This window comes from Ammodytes marinus (assembly GCF_949987685.1).
Source record: "Ammodytes marinus genome assembly, chromosome: 9".
Classification (NCBI taxonomy): domain Eukaryota; kingdom Metazoa; phylum Chordata; class Actinopteri; order Uranoscopiformes; family Ammodytidae; genus Ammodytes; species Ammodytes marinus.
In genome coordinates, this window is record NC_137213.1 from 12,971,917 (window position 1) to 12,996,562 (window position 24,646).

Below are 24,646 nucleotides of genomic sequence, written 5' to 3' on the forward strand. Positions count from 1 at the left end.
GGACAAACTAAACTCGTATTTCTGATTAAAGTGTTCAGACATTGTGGTGAAATGGTAAGACAGAGTCAAAGCTCTTTTAGGTTTGTATTGCTCTGTTCAAAATGTTTTTTTAAATAGAAAGAGAGAAAAAATGTCACATTTCGAGTTTCAGGTGTCTTTATTTATCATAAGAACAACAAACAGGTAGTGGATCGTGAGGAAATATTCACTGATTTTGATAAAGTGATTTTGACAACAAGCGTTCTCCAGAATCGCTGACTCCACCTTTAAGTGAGCAGTAAATAATAAACAATAAAATCCTTTTATTGGAATACAAATAATGCATATCATTATTTTTTTCAGTGTCAGCTATGGCTTCCTACTCTCTCTATGTTGGCAGTGAACTCAAAGCAGAAAGACATTAACGCTGTATTTTTTAGTGTATCACAAGATATATCGTTATTGCAATATTCAACAATGTTATCGCATATCGCAAGTTTTCCTGATATCGTGCAGCCCTACATGGTCTTATTTTCAAGCTCAGCCAACCTGATTAGGTGAAACCACGTCTCCTGTGTGCCCGTTCCCTGGCACCCTGTCTCAATCCCATGTCAACTTTAATCCACTTATACTCACACAGGGGAATCGGCCTTCTTCTGTCCGCCGTCGAGGCTTAGCTTAGGGCAGGTGAGACACAGTGCTACAGGCAGGATCCAGACAGACAGCGTCACTGACTTTTCACAGGTACACTTCCAACTCTTTTGTCACCAATCTACCAAGAGAGAGGGAGAGAGAGAGAGAAAGAGAGAGGTAAAGGATGAGCGCTCATGTTTTATTTCTGTGTTTTCTAGAGTTAAAAGCCTTGTTCAGGTAGCCTTACGGTAGCGGCAGGAAGGCTAGGGATCAGTGAAAGGATGTTTCTGTGCTCACAATGACCAACTGTTGGACTATGTGGGGCCGTCAAGGCTCCGTGGTGAAGGAGAGGGCGCTGCTGTGGACCATGAACCGCTACACCACACTGAAGCAGCTGGGAGACGGGACATACGGCAGCGTGCTCCTGGGCAAGAGTAACGAGACCGGGGAGCTGGTGGCCATAAAGAGGTGAGTGTGTGTGGCTAAGACAGACGTGCTAGCAGCTAGGGACACACTGTTTGTTGTTTTGTCTGGAAGCGTTAAGCTGATTAGAACACTGAGTGACTGCTGGCTCAAGACTCAGACACGTTGCATCCTCACATGAAGAAAACATTTGTATCATTTATCAGTGTAGGGCCCAGTGCTAATAAATCGATACGGCAATATATCGTGATGTTTATTTTTGGTGATATCTGTTTTGTATTGTCAGGTCCAAAAATCGATATTTTGAAAAAAAAGAACTACCTCTGGCATGTTGCTAGCTATGGTTAGCCCCCTTTGTTTACATACCCTTTGTTTACATGACAGTTTACAGAGCCAAGGGTGTGTAATAATAACACAGAGGAGATATTCACTGATTTTGACAAAAAGTGTTTTGTCAACTAGCGTTCCAGAGTCACTGACAAAAAACTAAAGTTAATAGAATCCCTTGAATACTTAAAAAAAAATCAGATTTTCATATTGAGATACAGTGCCAAAACTTATATGACAGATATGACTGTTGTAATTATAAATATATATTTCATGTACATTCATAACTTTCCGATTAACCTATGAACCACATTTTAAAGATGAGCTGCTTAAGAATCATTCTCTTGTCTCTGGCGCGAAATTAATAATGAATGCTTCAGGAGGCTCAGCTGGGCTCTGTTTGTATATGTAAGGGTATAGTGCAAGCTGATACTACCGATGACAGTGAAAGGAGTGAAAGTACACCCTGCAGTGTTGGCCCTGGAGTATGGGAAGAAAGAAAGAAAGAAAGAAAGAAAGAAAGAAAGAAAGAAAGAAAGAAAGAAAGAAAGAAAGAAAGAAAGAAAGAAAGAAAGAAAGAAAGAAAGAAAGGTTAAAACAGGTTACATGTGGCAAACAAACATTGAAGTGAAGCACATTTAAAAATAGCAGTTTTGCCCAGGAGGCTGTTTTTTGTGCTATTATGGGAACAACAGAAATGCAGTGTTATCTTGGAGCTCACAATCACAACAAAGAAAGCTCTCAAAGGTATTAGCGCAGCAGCTTTTATGCGGTGGCTTCAAACACGTGGATGCATTAAAAAAATCAAACTACAACGTCATAATAAAAACAGAAGTATAGCTAGATTTGTTTACCAGATAAAGAAGGTCAAGATGTGCATTCAAAATTCCCATAATCTGCAAGTAACTATTCTGTAAAAATTCACTTGTTATTATCCTACATCACAAACTAAAAGGCAAGTGTCAAGTTTCTCCTTATTACAGCAAGAATGTAAGCAATATGTGTATTCCTTCTGTTAGGAATTTAGCAGCTTTGTGTTAAAATAAAATAAATAACTCTTGGGCAATTTATCCTTCAAATGAGAAATATACTGAGTGTGAAAATTTGCTTTGGGATTTCTTAATAAGCTTATGTTACTGAGCAAACACGTCAATGTAACTGCTGGACTATACAGTATGTATTAATATTTGCCTGATAATCAGATATATGAGTTGAGTATGAGGAAAACTGAATACATTCAATAATAGTTTATACATATTTTAACACGTACTACTCACATAGTAATCTATTTTTTTATACAGGATGAAGAGGAAGTTTTATTCTTGGGATGAGTGCTTGAATCTAAGAGAGGTGAAGGTGAGAATCATTGTAAAGTCAGGCAAGACATCTCCACTAGTTCATACAGCAGCTAAAAATACAGTATGTAAGCAATAACCAGCCATATTTGACAATATTTTTATTCAACCCACCTATTCTTCCCGTGGTTTTGACAATTTCCCATGGAATGCTGTAAGCAACAGCTCATATAGAGATTATGAGCCTATAGTGGCGCTATCAGGACTTGAATCTATTTGATTTTTGAATGATTTTCATTGACAATATTATGTGTCTCCCAAACACTTTTGTGCTGTTAGTCACTTAAGAAGCTGAACCACGCCAATGTAGTGAAACTAAGGGAAGTCATCCGAGAGAACGACCACCTCTACTTTGTCTTTGAGTATATGAAAGAAAACCTCTATCAGCTCATGAAAGAAAGGTAAGAGCACAGCCCAGGCACATGCCTTTATTTATCTGTAGGCCTTTTTCCTTGTGATACAATACAGCAGCGTGTGTGTGTGTGTGTGCGTGCGTGCGTGCGTGCATGCGTGTGTTTGATAATGTGATAAGTATTTGGATCGGCTTGAGTCATCATGTGTCGGTCTTCGTTTTTGCAGAAACAAGTTGTTCCCTGAGTCAGTCGTCAGAAACATGACATTTCAGATATTACAGGGACTGTCCTTTATTCACAAACATGGTAGGTGACACAGGACTGGAGATAAACTGCCTCTGCTTTCTCTTCTACTGTCTGATTAAATGCTGTGTTATCAAGCTGCCCGCTCCTCAGCCTTGGTATAAATTGGCTCATAATTGAGTAAACAACATTATCTAAAAACCTGAAAATTATGCAAAAGCAAGACAGTTGTTAAGAAATCAGGCGTCACAAGAATTTTCTCACTTCTCCAGTGGAAGAGGAGGTGTGAGTGGTAGCAAAGCTCAGCCCAACACGTTTTTAATTCTCTTGTGGGTAAAAATCTGTATCTTTTATTTTTAAAGGAATATCTCACATTTTTAATTTCATCTTGTTTCCTCACTCTTGGGTTCAAGAAACCATTCTTCTAACTGCATGCATTTTTTTAGAAGAAGAAATAGGCAAAGGTTGCTCATCGCTAATTAGCTTAGCTCAAATACTGGTAGTTAATGGGAAGTATCAGCCCGCCTCCTCTGACAGGTCAATGAAGGTCCTGTGTGCTTGTTAGGACTTTTCTTTATCACAATATGTTTCGCTTTATATTTTTTGCACTTTATGTCATTTTAGAATCAAACACACACCGTTGACCTACTAGAACATCCACGGTGGTTCGCTCATGCTTATTGTGTGGTTTCCTTACGTTATTTGATTCTAAAATGTGACAAAAATATAGAGCACAACAATACATGGTAAATAAACAACAAGTCCCAACACACACACAGGTCTGATAAGTGATGTTGTAAAATGTATCTTCTGACTGTTGACGGAGGCAGGCTAACGCTACCCTTGACTACCAGTGTTTGAGCTAAGCTAGCTAGCGATGAGCGACCTTTGCCTATTTCTTCTTCTAAAAAAATGCATGCAGTTAGAAGAATGGTTTCTGTTGCCTTGTCTTGAACCTCAGAGAGAGGCAACAAAACAAAAATATAAAATATTTGAACTATTCCTTGAACTGCTTATGGGTGCCAGTGTCATTCCCCCTTCAATAGGACATGATTGATGGCATAGTATTTTTTTTTTCTTTATCACTTCTTTCTTTTCTTTTGTCTTCCACCTCTTTGCGGCCGCCAGAGAAGATAAGATGTTTTCTGAAAATGAGATAAGGAACGTTCTGTTCCAAGTATTGTCTGGCTTAGCATTTGTGCATAAGCACGGTAAGAGACTCCTCCTGTCTTTGCATTTTCCTTTTCTGTTTCCTTATAGGCTTGGATTGACCGCACTTTTGTCACGTTAAAACATCTTTTCGATTTAGTCTGAGATGTTTTAACTGTGTTTTAACACCAAATAGACATATCAGTATTAGCTGTAAAAGTGGTTGTAATTGTAGTAGAGACTTAGAGGCAATCACTAGTTTGCTTGACATAACAATGCAAAACTAGACAAATCAGCATCAGCAGAGGTTTACGTTACTATCTCTTGTTTTTCAGGGTATTTCCATCGTGACATGAAACCGGAGAACTTGCTCTGTATGGGCCCAGAGCTGGTTAAGATCGCTGATTTTGGATTAGCCAGAGAAATCCGCTCGCAGCCACCTTACACCGATTATGTGTCTACGAGATGGTGAGAATTCATTTACTTAAAGGAGAATATCATAGCAAAGCAATACAAGTCATTCATGAGGATCAAGCACCAATTACATAACAAGCCATAACTCACTCACACTTGCTGTAACACCACTTAGCATTTACCTTGAAAAGACGAACAAAAATGTTAAATGAATTAATGCAAAAATATGCACACATCCACGTGTTTCTTTCTTAAAAAAGTGGCATATCCAAATTACAAAAACAAAACAAAAAAACACAATTTTACACTTGTGCTCTTTTGTAATTTAATTGAACTGATCCTTTAATTAACAATTAACACGTTAGCTCTCATTAGTGGTGTGTAAGCGACACAAACACCTTATTCTGTGTAAGAATACATATGTTTTGTTAATATAGCAGCAATCAGGAATGAACACAGTTTGGAAAATAACAACATACTCATTTAAGCAGGACTAGTGTGAAATCACTGTATGCAAAGGTCCCATAAATGTCCCCCTTGGCTGTTTTTAAAGGTACAGAGCCCCGGAGGTTCTGCTCAAGTCAAACAACTACAGCTCCCCCATTGACCTCTGGGCCGTGGGATGCATCATGGCGGAGCTCTACACCCTCAGACCCCTGTTCCCTGGCAACAGCGAGGTGGACGAGATCTTCAAGATCTGTCAGGTGCTAGGAACGCTGAAGAAGGTGAATGGTGAATGAATACTCGGAACCAAAAATCTCAACTTCTCAATCACTTACATCAACTACAATTTTTTACAATTTATAATCATTCTTAACACTATTCTGAAGGTTTTGACAGAAGGATTTCTTCATATGTTGTTAATTGTCGGATTAATGATACATTTTGTTCCAAAAAACGTGTATAACGTGTATTCAATGTTCCAACTGTAATACAACAAGTAAGTGTTTTAATGTAGATAATTAACTGGCAAGGTTTCATGATGATATCTATAAGTTAAAATGTTAACCCTATTCACCTGCAGTGTCTCACCTTAAGTCATTATGCAACGTTCTTCACTGCCTTCCACTCATTGGCCGCGTTTCCCAGAATCGTTAAGAGCCTCTTTGGGCTAAGTACTTCTTTGGAGCGCTCTTAAGAACGCTGTGAAAGAAGAATGCGTTTCCCAGATTCGTTCTTAGCGAAAGTAGTACTTTCACTAAGACGGAGCTGACCCACTCTTTCAACCTTTCTTAGCGACCAAATCGTCAGTGATCATGCCGCGTCAGGGAAATTTATTTCCTCCACTTTTCGAAATAATAAAACAATGCTCAATGCGGACCACTGGCGCAAGAAACATAGGCTAATAGTAGAGAAAAAAAATGTTTTAATGAATTAGACGTTTACGTTTTCCACACACATGTGAGTTTATAGTACTACTACACATACAAAAAAAACATCAACAACCCTTCAACAACAGCATTTCACAGATATCAAAGAAACAGATTTAATTGAACTCTGCTGAACCTCATTCAGAGCGGCTCCACCTGCTAAAGGCGTTGCCAAAGTCCGCACGTGTGAGAAACCATGGCTGCAATACAACACCTTCTCGCTGCGAACCAACAGCCTCGCCGTGCGCGAAGCCAGACGGTTTACATAAATGCATACGTGCGTCGGCACTTCTCCCCACTGGACGTGCTATCAGACCGGGCCGTCCAGGCAAAGTACCGGCTGCCCCGTGCGGAGATCCAACGGCTGATCTCTCTGGTGTCTCCACACATCCAGAGCAACCCGCTGCAATTTTGCCTTCAGCCCGGTCCAACAACCCGCAGCCCCTACCTCTTCACCACCAGTCACCAAACACTAAACCATAAACCCACAACCACCACACATCACCCATATCAACTCTCAGGCCTGAAGGCTGAAATAAATAAACAGAACCAGCAGATGTAGGCTACATGTAACGTCCTGCACACTATGATTATTGCTGCAGTGTCCGGGTGCTTTACCTGAAAGTCTGGCACTGGAATGCTGTTGAAAGGGCGCACAATACGCACACGTCATTAACCTACGCTTAGATACATTACAAATTGCCTGGGACTTTTTGTTGCTAGGTTTGACACCCTCATTTCAATGCAAAATGATCCACACAATACATGGTTGAAAAGAAACCAAAATAGTTTATTGAAACCATATGGGGGAGGGGTTACTCCGCGCTGTCTTTACTGGGCGTCTGCATCACCTGCAACGAAGGGAGATTGATTAGTGAAACCTTCTCACTCTTCCTTTTTGTTTGGTTCTGGAACTCCTGCCACTTCTTCCTCACAGCACGCCAGTCACGCAGGCCACATGGGCTGGAGGGGGACATATTTTCGGCTATGGCCTGCCTAACACGGTTCTTCACCGTGATGTTCTTTTTGCCCCTTGTTCCCCCGAATAAAACTGCCCGGTGCTGCCAGACCTCGTCCACTAAGACGCCCATCTCCTCCGCGGTAAACGACGGTGCCCGCTTGTTTCTTTTGCTGCCGCTTTCTTCCATTCTCACATCACGTGTGTGCCTATATCCACGGGGTATATATGCGCTAATGGGCTTGATTACTACTTTGATACACTTGTTGCCACACACACCCGCACCCACCCCCCCCCCCCCACACACACACACACACACGTTACATGCGTAGCCTAATTCCACCTGTGTGGGGGAGACCATGGGGCGCTGTGTGTGACTTATGCGCCGATAAAGAGGTGGGTGATCGATTCGCCTGGCATCGATTTATTCAGTTTCAGCACGACCGCGGTGGACAGCTCCCACCAAAGAGCTTCTTTCGCTTCAACTTACGTGTTCTCCAAAGAAGGCACTTAAGATGGCATCTGGGAAACACCCGTATCTTAACGCTCCTTCTTTGGCGAACCCTTCTTTCGACCCTTCTTTGGCCCCAAAGAACGATCGATTCTGGGAAACGCGGCCATTGTTGTTTTATCTCTTGTCTCTCCCTGTCTCAGTCGGACTGGCCGGAGGGCTTCAACCTGGCAACCTCAATGAACTTCCGCTTCCCAAAGTGTGTCCCCACCAGCCTCAGGTCCCTCATCCCCAACGCCAGCAACGAGGCCATCGCACTGATGAATGACATGCTGCAGTGGGACCCCGAGAAAAGACCAAGTGCCGCTCAGGTACGTTCAAAAACCCTAAAGTTTTAACATAGATTACTTGGAATACATACAAATACAAGGGGCCGATGTCGAGGCTACAGTGTTTGCAGGGTAACACAAGTCCTTAGCTGAATTATTTTATCCCAGGAACCTCTGAGTGCATCTATTTTTAGCATGGGAGGCCCAAGTGGGATCAATCAGCTTACTTTGGCAAGACCAGACTTGACATCTGGATGTTCTGCTGCAGAGGCGTGGCCCGTGCACTGGCTTCATTCAAGTCATTTGAATGCACTGACTTCATTCAAAGTGAAATGTAATGTAACATGTATTTTTATGTATATTTTTCCCATAATTTATAAATTGCTCTATGCCATATTCCTATTTGTTCAAATCATGAATCTTGAACTTCATCACAAACTTAAGAGATGTTATTTAAGATATTTTTTTTCTTTGGTTTGTTCTGTTCCCAGGCTCTACGGTATCCATACTTCCATGTGGGCCAGGCGATCGGTGCTCCTCTGAAGTTCCCCACAGAGGCAAAGCCTTTGTCAGTCTGTAAGACTGACCTGGGGTCTGGTGAGGCAGCTACACCTCAGACAGAGCAGCAGACAGCCAGCCAAACCCTCTATCAGCCCCTTAAACAGATCACACTACCTCAGGACAACTTGGAGCCAACCACTAAACAAGAGATTTGTTCCAATGCGCTGACGGAAGGGCAGCAGGAGCCTCTGAGCCTGGTGAAAAACAGGCATCCAATGGGCTGTCAGGCTGTAGGTATCACTCAGGTACAGCTTCTACAAGTTGGAATGAAACCTTCTAAACTTTTTAAAATATATATATATATAATAAGTTTTTTCTTTAAAGCCGGCCAGAGCAGCACCCATTGGAGCAGAGAACGGTATGGCTGGAGTGAGGACAGGACGCAGACGATGGGGCCAAGCGTCTTTCATGTCAGTGGACAGCTGGGACGATGGCAAGGAAGCCGACGCTGGAGTTTCCATCTCTAAAAAACCCACTATCAACTCTCTGAGGGACAGGGAACAGAATGGGCCCTGCCGTCGGTTAGAACTGTTCAGTTTTTATTTTAAAAGATCTTTTTTCATCAGTTAAAAAAAAAGATAGGGAAATACAACACCTTTTTTTTTTTGCTTACAGATTTCCAAAGTCAAAGAACAACACAGAAGCACAGCTGCCCAGCAACAGTGGGCTGAACAGAGCTGATTCAACGTTGTTGTCTGCCAAGATGCACTATCTCCGCCAGTCCAGATATATGCCCGGTGAGAGGAAACGATCTGATCAATCCAAGAAGTGTTAAGTTTACATTTCTGTAGGTTGCTTTGATAGGAAGCTACAAACTCCCAACACTTATTATAACACATAACATTCTGATAAAAGTGAAACAAAATGATTGAAGTTCTGTGAGTTTTAAAAGTGAAATATCAGCCTGAAACCATTGGAAAAAATGTGCTATGCTACGTAGCACAATGTTTCTCTTTTAAATTATAATTTGTTCTGTTTGTTCTTTTTCAGGCGTAAAACTACAAAACAACAGAAACCCGTGGGGCGGCTCGTGTTTAACCAGAACACAGGGGCTGGAGTTCCCTCTGAATAAAGGTAAGAAAGACTTGAGCATAGACAAGAAACATTTATGTGTGATGCTCATAACAACTTTAAAATAACAGGTGAGAAAGTTGGATTTACATTAAATTAATAAATGATATTTTAGATGCAATGCCAGTAGCCAAATTATTCATAGAAATACTTTGTTCTTCTCTCTTGAACTACAGTACATGTTGATAATATAATTGTTTTTGTAATTCACCATGTATTTTAAAATAATTATGGAATTTTTCACAATTGTTGATGGAGTGAAAAGATGAAACCTGTATTTTCCCATAAATATCATATGTTTATAAAAGTATGACGACCATCCAAGACACTGATTGGAACTCACAGGGTTCCCACAGGTCCTTGGAACCCTTACAAATTCTGAGAAAACAGAAATAGATTGATATTGGTCATCGTAAGTGCTTGACTTTATTTATCTTTCACTCCTACCACTCAATCCTCCTCTTCTCTTCCCATGTTGTGCTGTGCTGTTTTAGACATTAGTCCTGTTAAATTAACAGATAAGCAGCTTTTCAAAGAAAAGAGCCAGGAGGAGCTTGATCTTTCCAAAGGTAACTCTCCAATACGGAGCCGTTCAGAGAAAAACAGATGTAGATAACTGACATTGTTGATATGTTGTTGATATTCAAAATCGTATGTCTTTAGAATGAGCAAAAGGAGCTCTGGGTAGAAGACATTAGTGGACTGGTTTCGTTGTTGATAATAGTTTTTTAAGGGTCATTTGAAACTTGATGTGATTGATTTTATTTTCCCTTCCAGACTCCTTCCAAACAACCAAAACATACATGTCACCGTTTCAGAAGACTGAAACCGAGGCAACCAGACATAGGATCAAACTGGCAGCGATAGGAGGAATCTCTGCTAGTGAGTTTTTAATTTTTCTCACAGAAACAACGTTTGAGTCAGACTTCCGTGGAAACTAATGCTTTGTGTTTACAGAGAGCAATTTGTTCAGGTCACAAGTTCAATTCTTTGATCTTTCTCGTCTCTCACTGTAGCAGAACGCCCCCTGGAGTTAGAGAGGAGTCATTGTCTTTCTTAAAGATAGAAGTTTAATTGAAATTTCTTCCTACCCCTTTTGTGCACGCAAACAATATTATTTGATTTACTTATCTCTTTACTGCTAATTAGTTATACCTGTGTTTGTTTTATTTTATGTCAAATAAATTGACTAATAAATTCAAATTAAATTATGTATTTGACTTAATCTTTTAGGTTTTAGCATCATCTAACCCGGACCTGATGAATCTCTTCAATTTCAAACTGATTTTTGACTTGTTCTTTTCAATCTTGTAGTTGATCTGTCATCTGCTGCTGATTTAAGAGTCGATTCTAAATTCAAACCGTCCAAGATCAAGACCTCTTCACGTAAACTGGGGCTCGCAAATGAAGGTAAAAAACAAACAATCAGCACTACGGAGCTTGATGTCACTTTGTGAAAATGAAATTAAAACACTTTCCTATTATTACTATTATTATGTATATTACAAAAATACAAGGAAACAATATTTGAACAATAAAGAAAGGAGACCTTATTTATTTATTATTATTTATTTGCAGAATAGTCACATTGTATTGATATATATTCATAGCTATTTCAATGCATCTGTAATGATTTGATTTTGTAAAGTAGGGGCAGGAATATACAAGCATTATGCTTCTGCCTCGTCAATCGAACACGTCTTTCTTATTATTTCTTTGATGGAATCGGATTGATTTTACTGGTTTACTATGATTTTCTTTCCTTCTTCTACAGTATGTTGATTGTTTTGAGATAAATAATGAAATAATCAAATCAAATCCTTCTCTCTGCCCAGAGTATGAAGGGTGGAGGAGCAGATCTTTGAATCCTCAGATCCCGGGACCCAACACCTTGGGTAAGAACGCCTCTTATTCCAGGAACACAAGCCTCCAGCCCGTTCACGGACGAGTAGACTGGACTGCCAAATACGGAGGCCACCAGTAGCACGGCAGGCCTACACCAGTGACTCATGGGACAAAAACTCCCACTTCTTTTCTTTTGCCAGGAAATACAGACTCCAGAAGACGCTGCCAACAGTGTGCAAAAGTGTTTCCTGCTAGTCTGTGGTTACATTTGCCATGCTATTAAATGTTGTTCAGTGTTGTACAAGTGTCCCTTGACTAATAATAGTGACAGTATATATATATTTTTTTAAATAATAGAGTAGAAAAATGAAATAAAGTAGTTATTTTTTTTATATATTCAAATGGGTGAATTTATTATTTTAGAGTTGAAGATATACATTTACAAACTTAAAACAAAACCAAACAACATATAAAAAAGGCTTCTTAATACAAAAGATAGACAGAAAATTTAACAAAAAAGTATTGTTTGCTTGGCAGTGACATTTTATATTGCACACAGTATTTTAGAACAAGAGATACAGAATAAAGAGGGGAATGTTTATGAATGTAATGTATGTACATTTTTTTCATAGGCAAAAATATGTTCAGACACAAAGAAAAGGTTCCTTCAGATATTTTATAAAGCTTTGTTTGGTCTCTTTTTAGTCATCCCGACAATGATCTTCACCAGCATCAGTACACTGGGGGGAAAGAAATTAAAACATTTATATCAGGATACAGTTGGAAAAAGGATACACACATGTGTCGATTTATGTTTGTTTTTTGCTGCCTAATGGATGCAGACTATACTAGATAGATAGATAGATAGATAGATAGATAGATAGATACTTTATTGATCTCAAAGGAAATTCTGACATTCACACACACACACACCTTTCTAGTTAAAACCGTGCAGAACTAAATGTAAAATAGTTTAAAAATGTAAAAAAATAAATATTAATGATTATCTCAGTAAAACAATGTTTGAAACGTGAAGCAAAATTGTGTTTCACCTAGCTATAGTCATCAGCCCAGCTGGCATGAACTTCAAGGTGTTGATAAACCTCACTCCCATAACCGCGGCCAGAGCTCCAGAGGTGCCTGCAGAAGAGAAAAACAGTTGTTGTTGCCATGATGTGTTTGTCAAAGCTACAGTTGAGTTGGAAATGTCACAGTTTAACAAACTAAACCCGCTCACCCAGTGAGACCCAGACATTCTTGGGCTGTTGAGATGCCAGATAAGCACCGACTGCTGCCAACAGGCCGAACAGGAGACCAGCAACCAGAGACATGACGCTGCCTGTGGAGGAAGGAATACATGTTTTAATGTTACTAATCTGATCCACCATTCACTATGCATTGCCCTGTCAGTTGTGTTTGTGACAAATAAATTAAACTAAACATATTTATATCAATGAGATTCGACTAAGTAGCAGTATCTCCTCTCAGTTTTTTATTGTTACATTTCAATATTACCACACAACATAAGTTTAAAATTAAAAAAAAAATACAATATATTTTATTTTATATTTTCTACATATCATTACTTCTGTTGAAAAACTCCTTGAAAAATATGTTTTATAAAGGTATATTTAATACAAAAAAGATGAAAAAGGCCTGGCCCAGTTTGTCGTTATCTATTTCATGCATGAAGGGATTTAATCCTATTTCAACTGTAGGAACCCTGTGTTCCATCACTGAAAACCAATTTCTCAGTTTCATATTTTTATTTTGGCTTTTTATTTTTTCAACTTTAGCTATTGTATATGTATGTAAATACCAAACATGATGTTGATGTGTCTTTTCTTACCTGCTTTCAGATAACCCATGATTCCTCCTGCAGTCACAAGACCAGCATAACTGTACCCGATCCAGTCCACAGCCATGTCTACAAATCACAGACTTCCTGCTGATAAATACTAGAAAGGAGGAAAATATTTACCAGCACTGTGCCACAAGTTGTCAACTCTTAAAACAAGGCGACAAAGGTACTAACAATCGTGTTTACAATCAAACAGTTCGAATATAGCACAAAAGATGCTAAAAAGAAACCAAAACATCATCCATACCTGAACTTTTAAAAGGTAGCAATGTTTTGGCACCTGGCAACGCCAGAACGTTCCGTCAACCAGTTCTCTTCCGGGGTCATAACGTTCCATTTCAAAATAAAAGACTGAAAGGATGGATGGATAGATTTTGTATTCATATTGAATAACTTTTGTTTTTATTGTTTTCATATTGCTCAATATTATATTGCAAACAGCTTTGGCAATGTAAAATCGATTTTCCCATGCTAACAAAGTCCCTTTACATTTAATTTGTAGATACAAAATGTGAAAGAAAAAAAACATATGTCATTAATTGTGTTACTTTTATATATTATTTTATATTTTTAAATAATAATTTATTGTAGACATTTACCAAGTCAAATTCCCTTAGTATAGTTCGCTAATATGTAGCAATAAAACTGGATTGATTGATTCTACAATTAGCAGCTTTAGCACCCCCCTGTGGTAACCATGAGTACATGCATGTTTGACAGTATAAGATAAACATAAATAGCAGTACGTTTTATAAAATATTTTTTTATTGTTGCCCATTTTCCAATGGCATGTCTTTTTTTCGGTTTTGGCAGCAAATACATTTATACAATCTGTACTCTAAAGGATGTACTTAAACACTGTGGAAACCATAAAAAGCAGATGCGTATGTGAACAAATAAGACGTAAAATAGTCCATGAATAACATTATTTATGATTTTCCAGCGTCCTTTTCCTTTTTCTTCTTCTTCTTGGGTTTGCTCTCGTCTTCTAAAATGACTTCTTCTGCTGCAATCCGGACTCTCTTTGTCTTTGAAAGCTCCAGAGCCAGTTCTGTGGACAGGAGGGAACACATGGAGGGTGTTACATTGACAAAGGAAAAGGTAAGTAACACAGATAAGAAGCTCTTAAATTATGCAGATGCTAGTTGGAAAAAGCTGAACCACCTACAATGGAAAAATACCAAATTTACCAGCTATAGTGTCCAGACTAATCTACAGCCCACATCTTCAAGATTTAAGTTTTCTATTTGTCATATGTACAACAATAACAGCTGCAGTCATTGGCAATACAATTCTTGAACATCAGGCTTCTCTCCACAATGCAATATAGATCATTTAAAAAAAAAGTAATCTTGTTCATAACATGACGATGAAATGGCACCAAAAGTCAGTGTTTGAAGGACAACTACCTTCAGATGTTGTTGCCTTGGTTTTTGGTTCCTTAACGAGCTCCTTCACTGATTTAGGTTTCCACACGGCGAGGCACGTCAGTCGGGCCGATGTGTTCACTTCCCCGAGGAGCGTGGGAGACTCCAGCTCCTGTTGGTGGCAAAGTGTCATTACGCTAATCTTTGTTTTTTCTTACAAAAGACATTTTTATATAACTTTATTCTGGTAACAAAAAAATGTATGATCCGCAAAATTTTAAAAGGTATGTGATATATCTTTTTTAAGTTTATATGTATATACTGTTTTATACGGTACTTACAAAGTAGATATGTCAACATGTAATATTTAAGGAATTTGATTGAAGTTCCAAGTAAATGTAAGCTCATATGTTCATAAATAACCCTAGAGACGTGCCTCTTTGATATGGAGTTTCCACATTTTGATGAATCCGTCGTTTGAAGCTGTCACCAATACGCAGTAATCCTCCATCATGAAACTGTCAACCGCTTTTACTCTGAAATCACAGTAAAATGATGTGGGTATGTTTATATACTTTATCGTTATTAGTCCAGCTCTCTTCTTATCATGAGAAAAATATATTTTTTTATTTTTAGAAATGCAAATACTTTTAATACATTTTGAAAAACATGTGCACCTAACTTTCAGACGTGCATGGTGGTGCACCTTTGTATTCAACAACACTATGAATGTACCTGGTTTCATGAGCCTTGAACTCACACAGCCATTTCTCCTTCCCCAGGTCGCATAACCTCACAATTTCATCATCTCCAGCGACGACAAGGAGGGAGTTCTGAACATCAAGGAGGATATCATCATTTGTTTAAACTTACAGGTCATATTGTACTGTAACAGCAGATACAAGTCTCAGCAATATCCTATGTAAACGTCTTGGTAAGTGCAAGTCAGTAAACTCACATTTAAGAACTTGACAGATGAGATCCTCTTGGGGTTTGTGACTGTTCCTGTAACCGTGGCCGTCTCCAGGTCGTAGATGTCCACTTTGTCATTCACCACCACAATGTATTTATCCCCGACTGGAGACCATCTGACAATGTGTGCGTCTGTCACAAGTGTAGAGAAAAAGTGTCATTTCAAACATAATAATTGTGCAACATAAAAAATTAAAATTACAACAATTCCTTAGCTTCAAAATCAGAGAGGTGACTTACTCTGTTTTATGTTTTTGATGAAGGCTGATCTTCCGCTAGTTAGATTCCACGTTCTATAAAAGATGAAAATAAACAGTCATTGGGGATTCACTGTTAATGAATCTTAAGCGTCGATGATTTGCCAGCACAGTTAGCGAGATTTACCTGAGCGTTTTATCCGTCCCAACTGAAAGTGCAAGTTTCCCAGATGGATGGACAGACAGCGACATGACATGGCCTCTGAGGGGAAACAAAGTGGATTGAGAAAATAACTTTGACTGGACCCATTGAACTAAACAGAAGAGTCACACAAACACATCTCTTTCTCTCTCTTTCTCTGTTCACATACTTATGAGCTTTGATGGATTTCAGACACTCCCACTTCTTGGTGCAGCTCCACACACAGAGCAGTCCGTCCTCTCCACCGCTCAGTAAATGGGATGTCCCATAGAACTCCAGACAGGTGATGCTGCCTGTATAACAAATAACCGTTCTAGTAAAGAGTGCAGACCATAAGACACTGCCTTTAAAATCATAACAGTCTGACAAATGCTAAAAAAGTAAAACAAGTCAATACTGCTATATTTTATACTTCTTGTTCAAGCAGCACACAGAACTAATAAAGCATTAGAACTAGTTATTTGCACATTAAACATTAATAGACCTTGTTAAACATCCAATTAAACCATAAATACAAGTGCTAGTGAGCCACGGTCACTTGTTCTACTTTGCAGGTGCAGTCAACAATTCTGGAGAATGCTTTTTAGTGATGATGAATAACAACTGATTTTGACAAAGTGATTTTTACAACATGCATTCTCCAGAATCGCTGACTCCACCTTTAAGTCAGTAAGTACACCTTGATGTTAAACAGGAGATCTACTTCAGAACCTCACCGTCATGATGCAGCAGAGCCCCGTACTCCATTTTATTCTTCATGTCGTACAGCTGGATAGTTTCATCTTTGCTTCCCGTGACCACAAACTTCTCGCTGGCTGCTATGGCTGAGATAGAGGCAGTGTGGGCGTGATGTGTGAAGTGGGCCTTGGCTGTCCACTCCTGCATCACAAACAAAATACATTAAGTGACTGGTTCTTATGACAAGTTCTGAATCTGTAGTGCCACACACTGAGAATGTCATGCACTTATACATATATATATATATATATATATATATATACATACTGTACACACTTCTGCCCAGTAATGCATCCACACTGTAACTTTATTTCTGGGGATCTATAAATGAAAATGTTTTACCAGCTCATATTTTGGGTAGTTTTGACAGTGAGAATTTCTTACAATTATCAACGAGATACGCTGAAATAATAGTGTATACATTAGGCTATAACATAATTAATTCACCCCTTAACACATAATAATTACATTTTGAATGACTATACTACATACTTCACATATTTTATCATACGAATAAGATGATACAATGTTTTAACAGTAGGATACTTTCCTTTAAAGTTATTAAGGCTCAAAGAGTGCCACTTTGAGAATATAAACAGCAAACATAGTATCAGACATGCCCATGGACCACAGTGACAGCTCTGTTTCATTGTTTAGTGCCTGAAAACAGAAAAATGAAACCCAAGATTTTTAACAATTACACGTCACACTCATACTTACTTTCTCATCAGTGTTGACTCGGTAACCGACGGCGATTTGTTCGTAGCTCCCAGCGATCAGCTCCAGTACAGCTGCCATGCTGCCACACGTAGCTTCACAGGGCTAGTTAGCTTTTCTTTACACTACAGCGTTAATTCAGTCTCCGTTTTAGTGTAACAGCAGTATACAGATACTAACAGTTACACACAAATACGTAAATGATAAACACCAATACAATAAACAACGTAAAGTGCCACTAGAGCTAAATTAAACATGTGCAACTATAACTATTTTATTTTAGCAGAACCCACTTCCAACTCCAAAACAACGTGTGCTTGCGGCGCATGCTCAAACGTTCACTTCCTTCCATCTTCTGGATATTGGTTATCAAAATAAAAGCCGGTGTTGCGAGAACAAGTGTGTTTTATCCATCGTGAGACTTTTTTTGTGTGACAATTATTCATTGTTCGGACAATGATTTGATAATTTGAAATAGCTACATTTTATATTACATTGTACAATACACTTATGGGTTAAATAATATAGCCTACAGTTTATGGTTTGAGTTATAATATGCATCCTTTCCTATATATAAATTGTATAAACCCTTAAACCTAACCCTTGTTATAACACCAAGTTTCAAATATTTTTATGTCCAAGATATTTCAACTTGTTTTTGTATTACTCAGTCTAGTCTAGTTTAGTGTAGGCTATATGTCTTCCACAATAATGAGTGTACCTCTCTTTCTCACAATAAATAGGTAGGTAGATCCGCCCTCCCAATAACAGAGGGGAGGGTCACGTGCATTTCCCTGCCTTATTGTTGGCTGGTTCCCTCGGAAACGTCTTGATGATTGACGTATCAGATAACAGTCCGCATTAAACCGTAGTTTTCTGAGGGGATAAGCAGTCAGAGTTACTTTCTACTGAACTGAAATCATGGCAAGAAGGAGGTAAGTCTACATCTGATTAACTTTTATTTTTAAAAGCTTTGTTTACTGTTATGTGCATGCAATTGTTATGTTTGGGTAGACACTTTCAGCCGCTTGTTTATAGTTTTACACTTGTTTTCCACTTATCAAGGAACCGATATTTGATGTAAACATTAGCTACAGTATATTGTAATACTTATACAAATCAGGGCCCTTCTTATTGGTACTGTGTAGGAAATGTAAAGTTTTTTGTTCATCCTGTGTTCCCTTAAGACAAATGTCCTTCATGTTCAGACCAACAGTTTAGTAAATATAACAGGTGTGCAAAGTGGATGTCGTCATGCTGTCTGTAAACAGTCAGGGCTGCTGTTAGTATAGAGGGCAGAAGTATATGGGAGTGATCAGTGTGTTGATATAAATATTTGAATAGAAAGAGCCTCCGATGCAGTAAAAGTCTTGAGCTAATCTCCCATGTGATAGTCAAAACTCTGCCCAAGCTATATTGAGAACAGAGAAGTTTCTGTATGACTGTGTACTCCTTCCTGTTAGTTGCTCTTACTCGAATTTGCTCAATGCTCTGTTTATATGACAGGAAGGATGCAGCGGTTAATTTGTTCTTGTGAAATACTTTTAAAGGCATTGTAACTGTCTCAAGATAATGCACACTGGAGAGTGAGCAACAAAAAAGGTTTCACACCCGTGAAAACAAATTCATACCCAAAATCATATTTGTTTGGTTACTTCCAACACAAAGCAGGGTGAAATTAAGTTTTTCCTGCACTTTGTGAGCTGTGTAGTTGTAAACGAAAGATGGAGGTTGGGTCTTTTGACGGAGCCAAGGTTTTTAGTCTGTCAGTTTTCTTCCTGCCTGGATTGTTTTGTCTATAAGAAAGAAAAACAGAAGGAGCAGGTTCCTGGGAACAAAAATGACAAACCACTAGAATGCCTCCAACTGCTGTACAAAATTTAAATTTTTAATTTCGATTTCTAGGTGATTTGTTGCAACGTTTGCTACAGCTTTTAATGTGGATCTGATTATTCAATGTTCTGAACATGCACCTAACTTTTAACCATGATGCAAATATATGGAAAGTATGAACTTGAACATTGAAAATGTGTGCAAGCTAACCCTTAATATTTTAAATGTTCAATGCAAATTAAAAATGTTTTGAGTTTCAGCTCCTAATTCGACAAGACAAGGTTTTAAATTTTTGGATCAAATTGTAGCAGCATTTGTTTGAAATGGTTATTCACCTAAGATCTGACCGTAAACTGCATACAGTTGTGTATTATTTTTATACCATCAAACCCCATATACAATACTTTATTCTGATATGCATAACTGGTTTTACAGACACTTCTTTTAGCTGAATTTATCCGAGTTAATCAGGCAACATGCTGAGTAGGAGGTTTTCTGAACGGCACTATCACATGTGTGATTAGTTTAAGTGCTTCATTAATCAGTGGTAGTGATGTTTGTAAATAAACTTCCCTTTCATCATTATTTCCTCTCTTAATAATAAATGATGGCTGAATTCCATTTAGCTCTTTTAGTGTCACGGTTACGGTATAGTGCCTGCTGGCTAACTGTCATGGCTCACAGGGACACTTGGCTATTACCAAACCATAGTTATTAGTAACAGCTGTGCTTACTGGTTTGGACAAGTTTGAGCAAGTTCCAAAAAGAATGTTTCAATGTCAGAAACAGACTAATTCCATTGTCTGCTACTACTCTGCTTAACTCACTAAATTATTTTCTTTGCCTTTTTTTTCACAGTCAACAGGCGGACCAGGAGCTCACCGAGGTGCTCAACCAGCTGTGGCGCCTGGATACCAACCGTCTCAGCCTGGGGGCCGATTACATAATTTCCATCCAGGTCATTACCATAATTTATAGATTGATTATAATATAATGGACTACTAATACATGCTGGTGTTGTTTTATACAACACAGAAAGAGATGTATGTTTTTGCTAATTTTGTGTCATTTTATGTTAAACCACACAAGTGAAAAACATACAGATTGTGCAAGAAATGGCCAGTAGAACTAACTCTGAGTGTGTACATGTGTGTTACCCAGGGGAGGGCGGCTTATGTGGCCCAGGGCAGCAACTATGCAAGAGACAGGGCCAGGGCTCCGCTCTTCACATACGTCAACGAAGACAAACTCAAGAGTATCGAGACATATGCACGTAAGTAGTCCTACTAGTTTTTTTCCCCCTCCGATTACTCTTCTCTTTCACTGGAATCATCTAAAAAAAATGACAAGCATGTGACTCATTTTTAAATATGATCTCATTATTTCAGATTTCATCAACTTGCTGGACAACTACGAGGTGTCCACGGGCGTATCAGAGACGGTGACATCAGAGGAACTGAAAGAAAACCATCTGTTTATCGACTCACTGATGGAGACAGAAGTCATGAAGGTACAGTAGTCAGTAGTACATCTATCGTCAACTAACAAACAACAACACACTGATCCTACAGAACAGCTGTGTACACTCCTGGTTAACTCCCCACATGTGGACAGACATGTAAAGCTGCTGTTAACTGACGGGTTGAAGGAGGATTTGAAATAAACGAGAGGATGAGCTCCTCGAACCACACATCAGCCTATTTACTGTTGCCTTTTTGTTTACTGTCACACCACTCTGTGATGCCTTTTGTAACCTAAAAGACCTAAATGTCCATTTTTGACCTTGGAAACGGCTATACACAGTTGCACTATTTCGAAGGACAAGGCTGAACTTTTTACTCTTAAATGTAACATTATTTTTAGCCTGACAAAATATTATCCTGACAAAAACTACACATACAAAATGTTATCAATACTGCATGTTTTTTTTCTTTACAGTGTGCTCACAAGTATCTGGTGGGGAAGAGGCAGTCATCATCAGACCCTGAGAAGTTTAAGAAGCAGCTGTACGACATCTGGTTCCGCCTCTACCACAGGGACAGGGGTGGAGGGTGAGTTTCAGTATAACAGCAGGTGGCGCCAGCGTAATGTATAAAGAGACAATCCTGGAGGTTAGCTGAAGGAGAACAGGTTACACCAAATACAGACTCACAGGTTGTGTTACCTTCAGTGCTTCCGTCCTTTATCTAGAAGCAATGCAAACACAGTAGATAAGAGGAAGCAAAGTAAAGTGATGTTAAATGAGGATGGTGAACTAATAAACCTGTGTTGATTTGAACGTGTTGTGGTTTCCCATTCTAGTGAGGATTCCTGTGGGTTTGAACATGTGTTTGTGGGAGAAACCAAGTTCGGACAGGAGATCATGGGTCTGCACAACTGGGTCCAATTCTACCTGCAAGAGAAACACGGGCATGTTGACTACAAAGGCTATAAAGCAAGAGGCAACAAAGATACAGTAAGCTCATACAACTATTAACGAATATACGTATGTAGTTCTATGAATTCCTCAAAGTTGCACTATGCAACTTTGGGTGTGTCAGAGACGTGAACATTTTGTAATTTATATTCTCATAGCTTAATAAACATACTTTCCTCACAGGAAAATTGGATCCCTGGAACTCTGTTAGAAGTTAAAAAACAACCTGAAAAGTGACTATTTCACTGTTCTTGTCTATCAGCAGCAGGGCCCACAGTTTTGTTTATGGACATAATCTAGTCTTACATTTTGTTCCAGTTCCCTCAAAATTATTTTGTAAATTTTACTCTTTTTTTTATTCATTTTTTATTTTTTGTCACAGCCTGATGAAGATGACCATGTCCTGAACCTTCAGTTTAGCTGGAAAGGCTTGGTGAAGCCGGTGGGCGGCTCCTTCATCGGTGTCAGTCCAGAGTTCGAGGTCGCGCTCTTCACCATCGTCTTCCTCATGTCCACGGAGAAGATGACGTCCGTGGTGGTGAAAGTGGACGAGTATCTGCTGGAGTTGGTCGTCTATCGGCACGGGCGATCCATCGGCACCTCTTTCCCCAAACTGCTCAGTAGTAACAACAGGGATTTGTAATATTACATCAACCACAAGCTAACATGTACATATTAACGTTTACATTTAACTTTGACAACTTGTGCTTCATTTTGATTCAATACTTATGCGCTATAAACGTAAGACAAAGCTGTATCAGGTTCTCTTTGCACTAATCACAGGCTTTAACTGTGGGCAAAGTGTTTTTGGCATAGATAGTATATAAAAGATTGTTTTCCTATACCTCCTGATCTGGATTGATGTAATGAACTTGAAGGAATATAGATTGTTATTATCATTATTATCATTTATCTGTCTTATTCTGTATGCTATTATGGATTTAATAAAATTGTATGTGTGTACAGGTGTTTTTCCTTCTCCTCTCTTTTGTGAACTTGGGCCAAACAGTTCGTAGACAAATAAAACACAAAAGCAAAGTTGGAAAGTCTTCTCTGCCCTGACTTTGGTCTGTCAGGTAGAGCAGCATTTGTCATAGAGCTGAAATTAAACTGAAACAAAGCATTTTCATTCTGAAATCATTTCTAATTATTACACAATGATGTATCACAAAATCCACAAGTTGGTAGCACTGCCTCATGAGCTTGCAGCTCCACCAAAATACTGATTGTAATTGGGCAACAACTGACTGTGGAATAGAAACAGCTTGATGAAAGGTAGTTGGCAGCAGTACTTTTTCCCCCCATGATTCTGGCTTAAAAATATATATAATGATATGTTGATATAATAAACCAAAAATCTGAGCAACAAGTCTGAGATTCAAGATGCTTTATGTGTCATATGCACAACAATTACAGCAGCAGTCATCGGCAATGATGACATCCCATGCTCCTTTCAACAACGCAATAATAATTAATTTACTAATGAACTGTACTTTTAACTGTGAATCCTGATGTTTATTTACCACTATATTGACACTATTTCACCTCTGAATGTGCAGTACCTTTCCAAAACAGTCCATACCATAGACATTATAATGGCTGTGTCTTGATTCAGGGGTTGCGGTCTTGGAACCGGCCTCGTAGGCTGCATTTGAAGACCGATTGCGTCATAGCGGCGCGCAAAGGCTGTCCCATTTGCAAGGCTCTTTGCAAGGCTCCTCATATGCGGTCGTGAAATGCAGCCTTCGTTTCACGGTTTTGAAGCAGTTTTGAAGGCTGCATCAGATGTATCCTTCGTGGCCCAACATATCCCAAGATTCATTGCGTTTTTTTCAGAGATTGCATAAAATAAAATAAAAAATAACAAAACAGCAACGTGTTGCTCCATCTTCTTAACTTTTATCTTCCTTTCTTTTTTTCTTGTACTTTTTTTTCTTTTCGTCTGGTAGACAACTTATTTTTCTTTTTTCCTCCGCTGACAGGACTGTCTCCGTTGGCAGCAATCAGGGTTGCTAGGCAGCACAGGAGCGGCGAGTCTATGAAGGTATTATTGTAGCATAAGTCTTTAGCACGTGTAACTGCAGATTTTGAATGCGTAAACTGAAGTCACAAATGTGTAACAGTAGATTTGAAGTCGTAAATATTTGTTTTGCATGTGTACTCCAAAGTCACAAATGTGTAACAGTAAATTTGAAGTCGTAAATATTTTTTCTACCATTGTGGACACAAAATAGGGGCTACGAGTTCACAAATCGTTGTTACGGGTGCACAAATCCTATCCTGTGCATCGCAACTTCAAAGAGTCATGCGCTTGACACTTTTGCTACAATCATTGCAGCACAGTTGGTGCAAAACACATTTGCACACCCGTGTTTCATAATGTGAGAACATGCCCAAAATGTGTGCATTCGTAAACCCAAATGTGAACTAACGCATCAGAAGTTGCACATCTGTGAAAAATGTCCTCTCAAATAAAATGATATCGAGCACAGCATTTTAATGAGCGAGCACAAATCGATGATACAACTGCTCAAATCTGTTCCTACAAGTCTCAGCTGAGGGTTTTCTCTGCTCGAATCTGCTCCTGCAAGTCTCGGCTGTGGGTTTTTTTGCAGGTAGATTTGCACCACGCCCAGGTGGTAAATGTGGTGCAAAAGTGTTTCGTATGCGTAGAACAGATTTGTATCCGTAGAAGGTGGGCGGGACAACATTGTCGCATCATCCAATGAAAGCGCCGGTTGGGACCCGTGACGTCAGCATGTGAACAAACGGAGGAAAAGCCTTTTTCCTTCGTCCCTTTTCACCAGAAATTGTAGGAAATGACTAAATGAGCAACAACAACTATCAAACTAATGCGAAGTAGTAGATAGTAGTGAATTTAA

General features: G+C 39.0%; 4 protein-coding genes across 6 annotated transcripts; 2 read left to right on the plus strand and 2 right to left on the minus strand.

The window, feature by feature from the left end:
• Nucleotides 1–976: 976 nt before the first annotated feature.
• Nucleotides 977–11,600, plus strand: LOC307255346 (serine/threonine-protein kinase MAK-like; the record flags this gene model as incomplete). Its single annotated transcript, XM_080034027.1, has 15 exons — nt 977–1,080; nt 2,664–2,718; nt 2,997–3,118; nt 4,442–4,524; nt 4,798–4,930; nt 5,430–5,601; nt 7,859–8,026; nt 8,476–8,775; nt 8,870–9,066; nt 9,161–9,282; nt 9,536–9,619; nt 10,111–10,185; nt 10,394–10,498; nt 10,931–11,026; nt 11,452–11,600. The coding sequence occupies exons 1-15, from the start codon at nt 980–982 to the stop codon at nt 11,598–11,600; spliced, it is 1,962 nt and encodes a 653-aa protein (XP_079890153.1). The 5' UTR covers nt 977–979.
• A 263-nt stretch (nt 11,601–11,863) lies between these two features.
• Nucleotides 11,864–13,625, minus strand: LOC307254937 (transmembrane protein 14C-like; the record flags this gene model as incomplete). Of its 2 annotated transcripts, XM_080033509.1 has the most annotated exons (5): nt 13,570–13,625; nt 13,311–13,419; nt 12,699–12,800; nt 12,514–12,601; nt 11,864–12,201 (listed from the first exon to the last, which is right to left on the minus strand). In XM_080033509.1, exons 2-5 carry the CDS (start codon nt 13,384–13,386, stop codon nt 12,138–12,140), a joined length of 330 nt encoding a protein of 109 aa, XP_079889635.1. In that variant the 5' UTR covers nt 13,387–13,419; nt 13,570–13,625. The 2 variants fall into 2 exon arrangements, with proteins under 2 accessions (XP_079889635.1, XP_079889636.1); XM_080033510.1 differs by lacking the exon at nt 11,864–12,201 and having other exon boundaries at nt 12,510–12,601.
• Nucleotides 13,626–13,943: 318 nt separating this feature from the next.
• Nucleotides 13,944–17,829, minus strand: pak1ip1 (PAK1 interacting protein 1). The gene is made up of 10 exons (XM_080033675.1): nt 17,519–17,829; nt 16,777–16,939; nt 16,230–16,353; nt 16,046–16,120; nt 15,902–15,954; nt 15,648–15,793; nt 15,425–15,522; nt 15,126–15,225; nt 14,732–14,861; nt 13,944–14,373 (listed from the first exon to the last, which is right to left on the minus strand). The coding sequence occupies exons 1-10, from the start codon at nt 17,594–17,596 to the stop codon at nt 14,252–14,254; spliced, it is 1,089 nt and encodes a 362-aa protein (XP_079889801.1). The 5' UTR covers nt 17,597–17,829; the 3' UTR covers nt 13,944–14,251.
• A 564-nt stretch (nt 17,830–18,393) lies between these two features.
• Nucleotides 18,394–22,672, plus strand: LOC307255068 (uridylate-specific endoribonuclease C-like). Of its 2 annotated transcripts, none has more exons than XM_080033671.1 (7): nt 18,394–18,450; nt 20,207–20,306; nt 20,510–20,621; nt 20,737–20,858; nt 21,287–21,399; nt 21,650–21,803; nt 22,147–22,672. In XM_080033671.1, the coding sequence occupies exons 1-7, from the start codon at nt 18,437–18,439 to the stop codon at nt 22,405–22,407; spliced, it is 876 nt and encodes a 291-aa protein (XP_079889797.1). In that variant the 5' UTR covers nt 18,394–18,436; the 3' UTR covers nt 22,408–22,672. The 2 variants fall into 2 exon arrangements, with proteins under 2 accessions (XP_079889797.1, XP_079889798.1); XM_080033672.1 differs by having other exon boundaries at nt 22,180–22,672.
• The last annotated feature ends 1,974 nt before the right edge of the window (nt 22,673–24,646 follow it).

Excerpts from the sequence above, each read along its gene's own strand:
- pak1ip1 (XM_080033675.1), bottom strand. The coding sequence starts at position 17,596 with ATGGCAGCTGTACTGGAGCTGATCGCTGGGAGCTACGAACAAATCGCC. Across the intron at positions 16,940-17,518 it reads GAGTCAACACTGATGAGAAA|GAGTGGACAGCCAAGGCCCA; the intron begins GTAAGTATGAGT and ends TTTGTGATGCAG. Across the intron at positions 16,354-16,776 it reads GGCTCTGCTGCATCATGACG|GCAGCATCACCTGTCTGGAG; the intron begins GTGAGGTTCTGA and ends TTTGTTATACAG.
- LOC307255068 (XM_080033671.1), top strand. Across the intron at positions 20,622-20,736 it reads GAGTATCGAGACATATGCAC|ATTTCATCAACTTGCTGGAC; the intron begins GTAAGTAGTCCT and ends TCATTATTTCAG. Across the intron at positions 21,804-22,146 it reads CAAGAGGCAACAAAGATACA|CCTGATGAAGATGACCATGT; the intron begins GTAAGCTCATAC and ends TTTTTGTCACAG.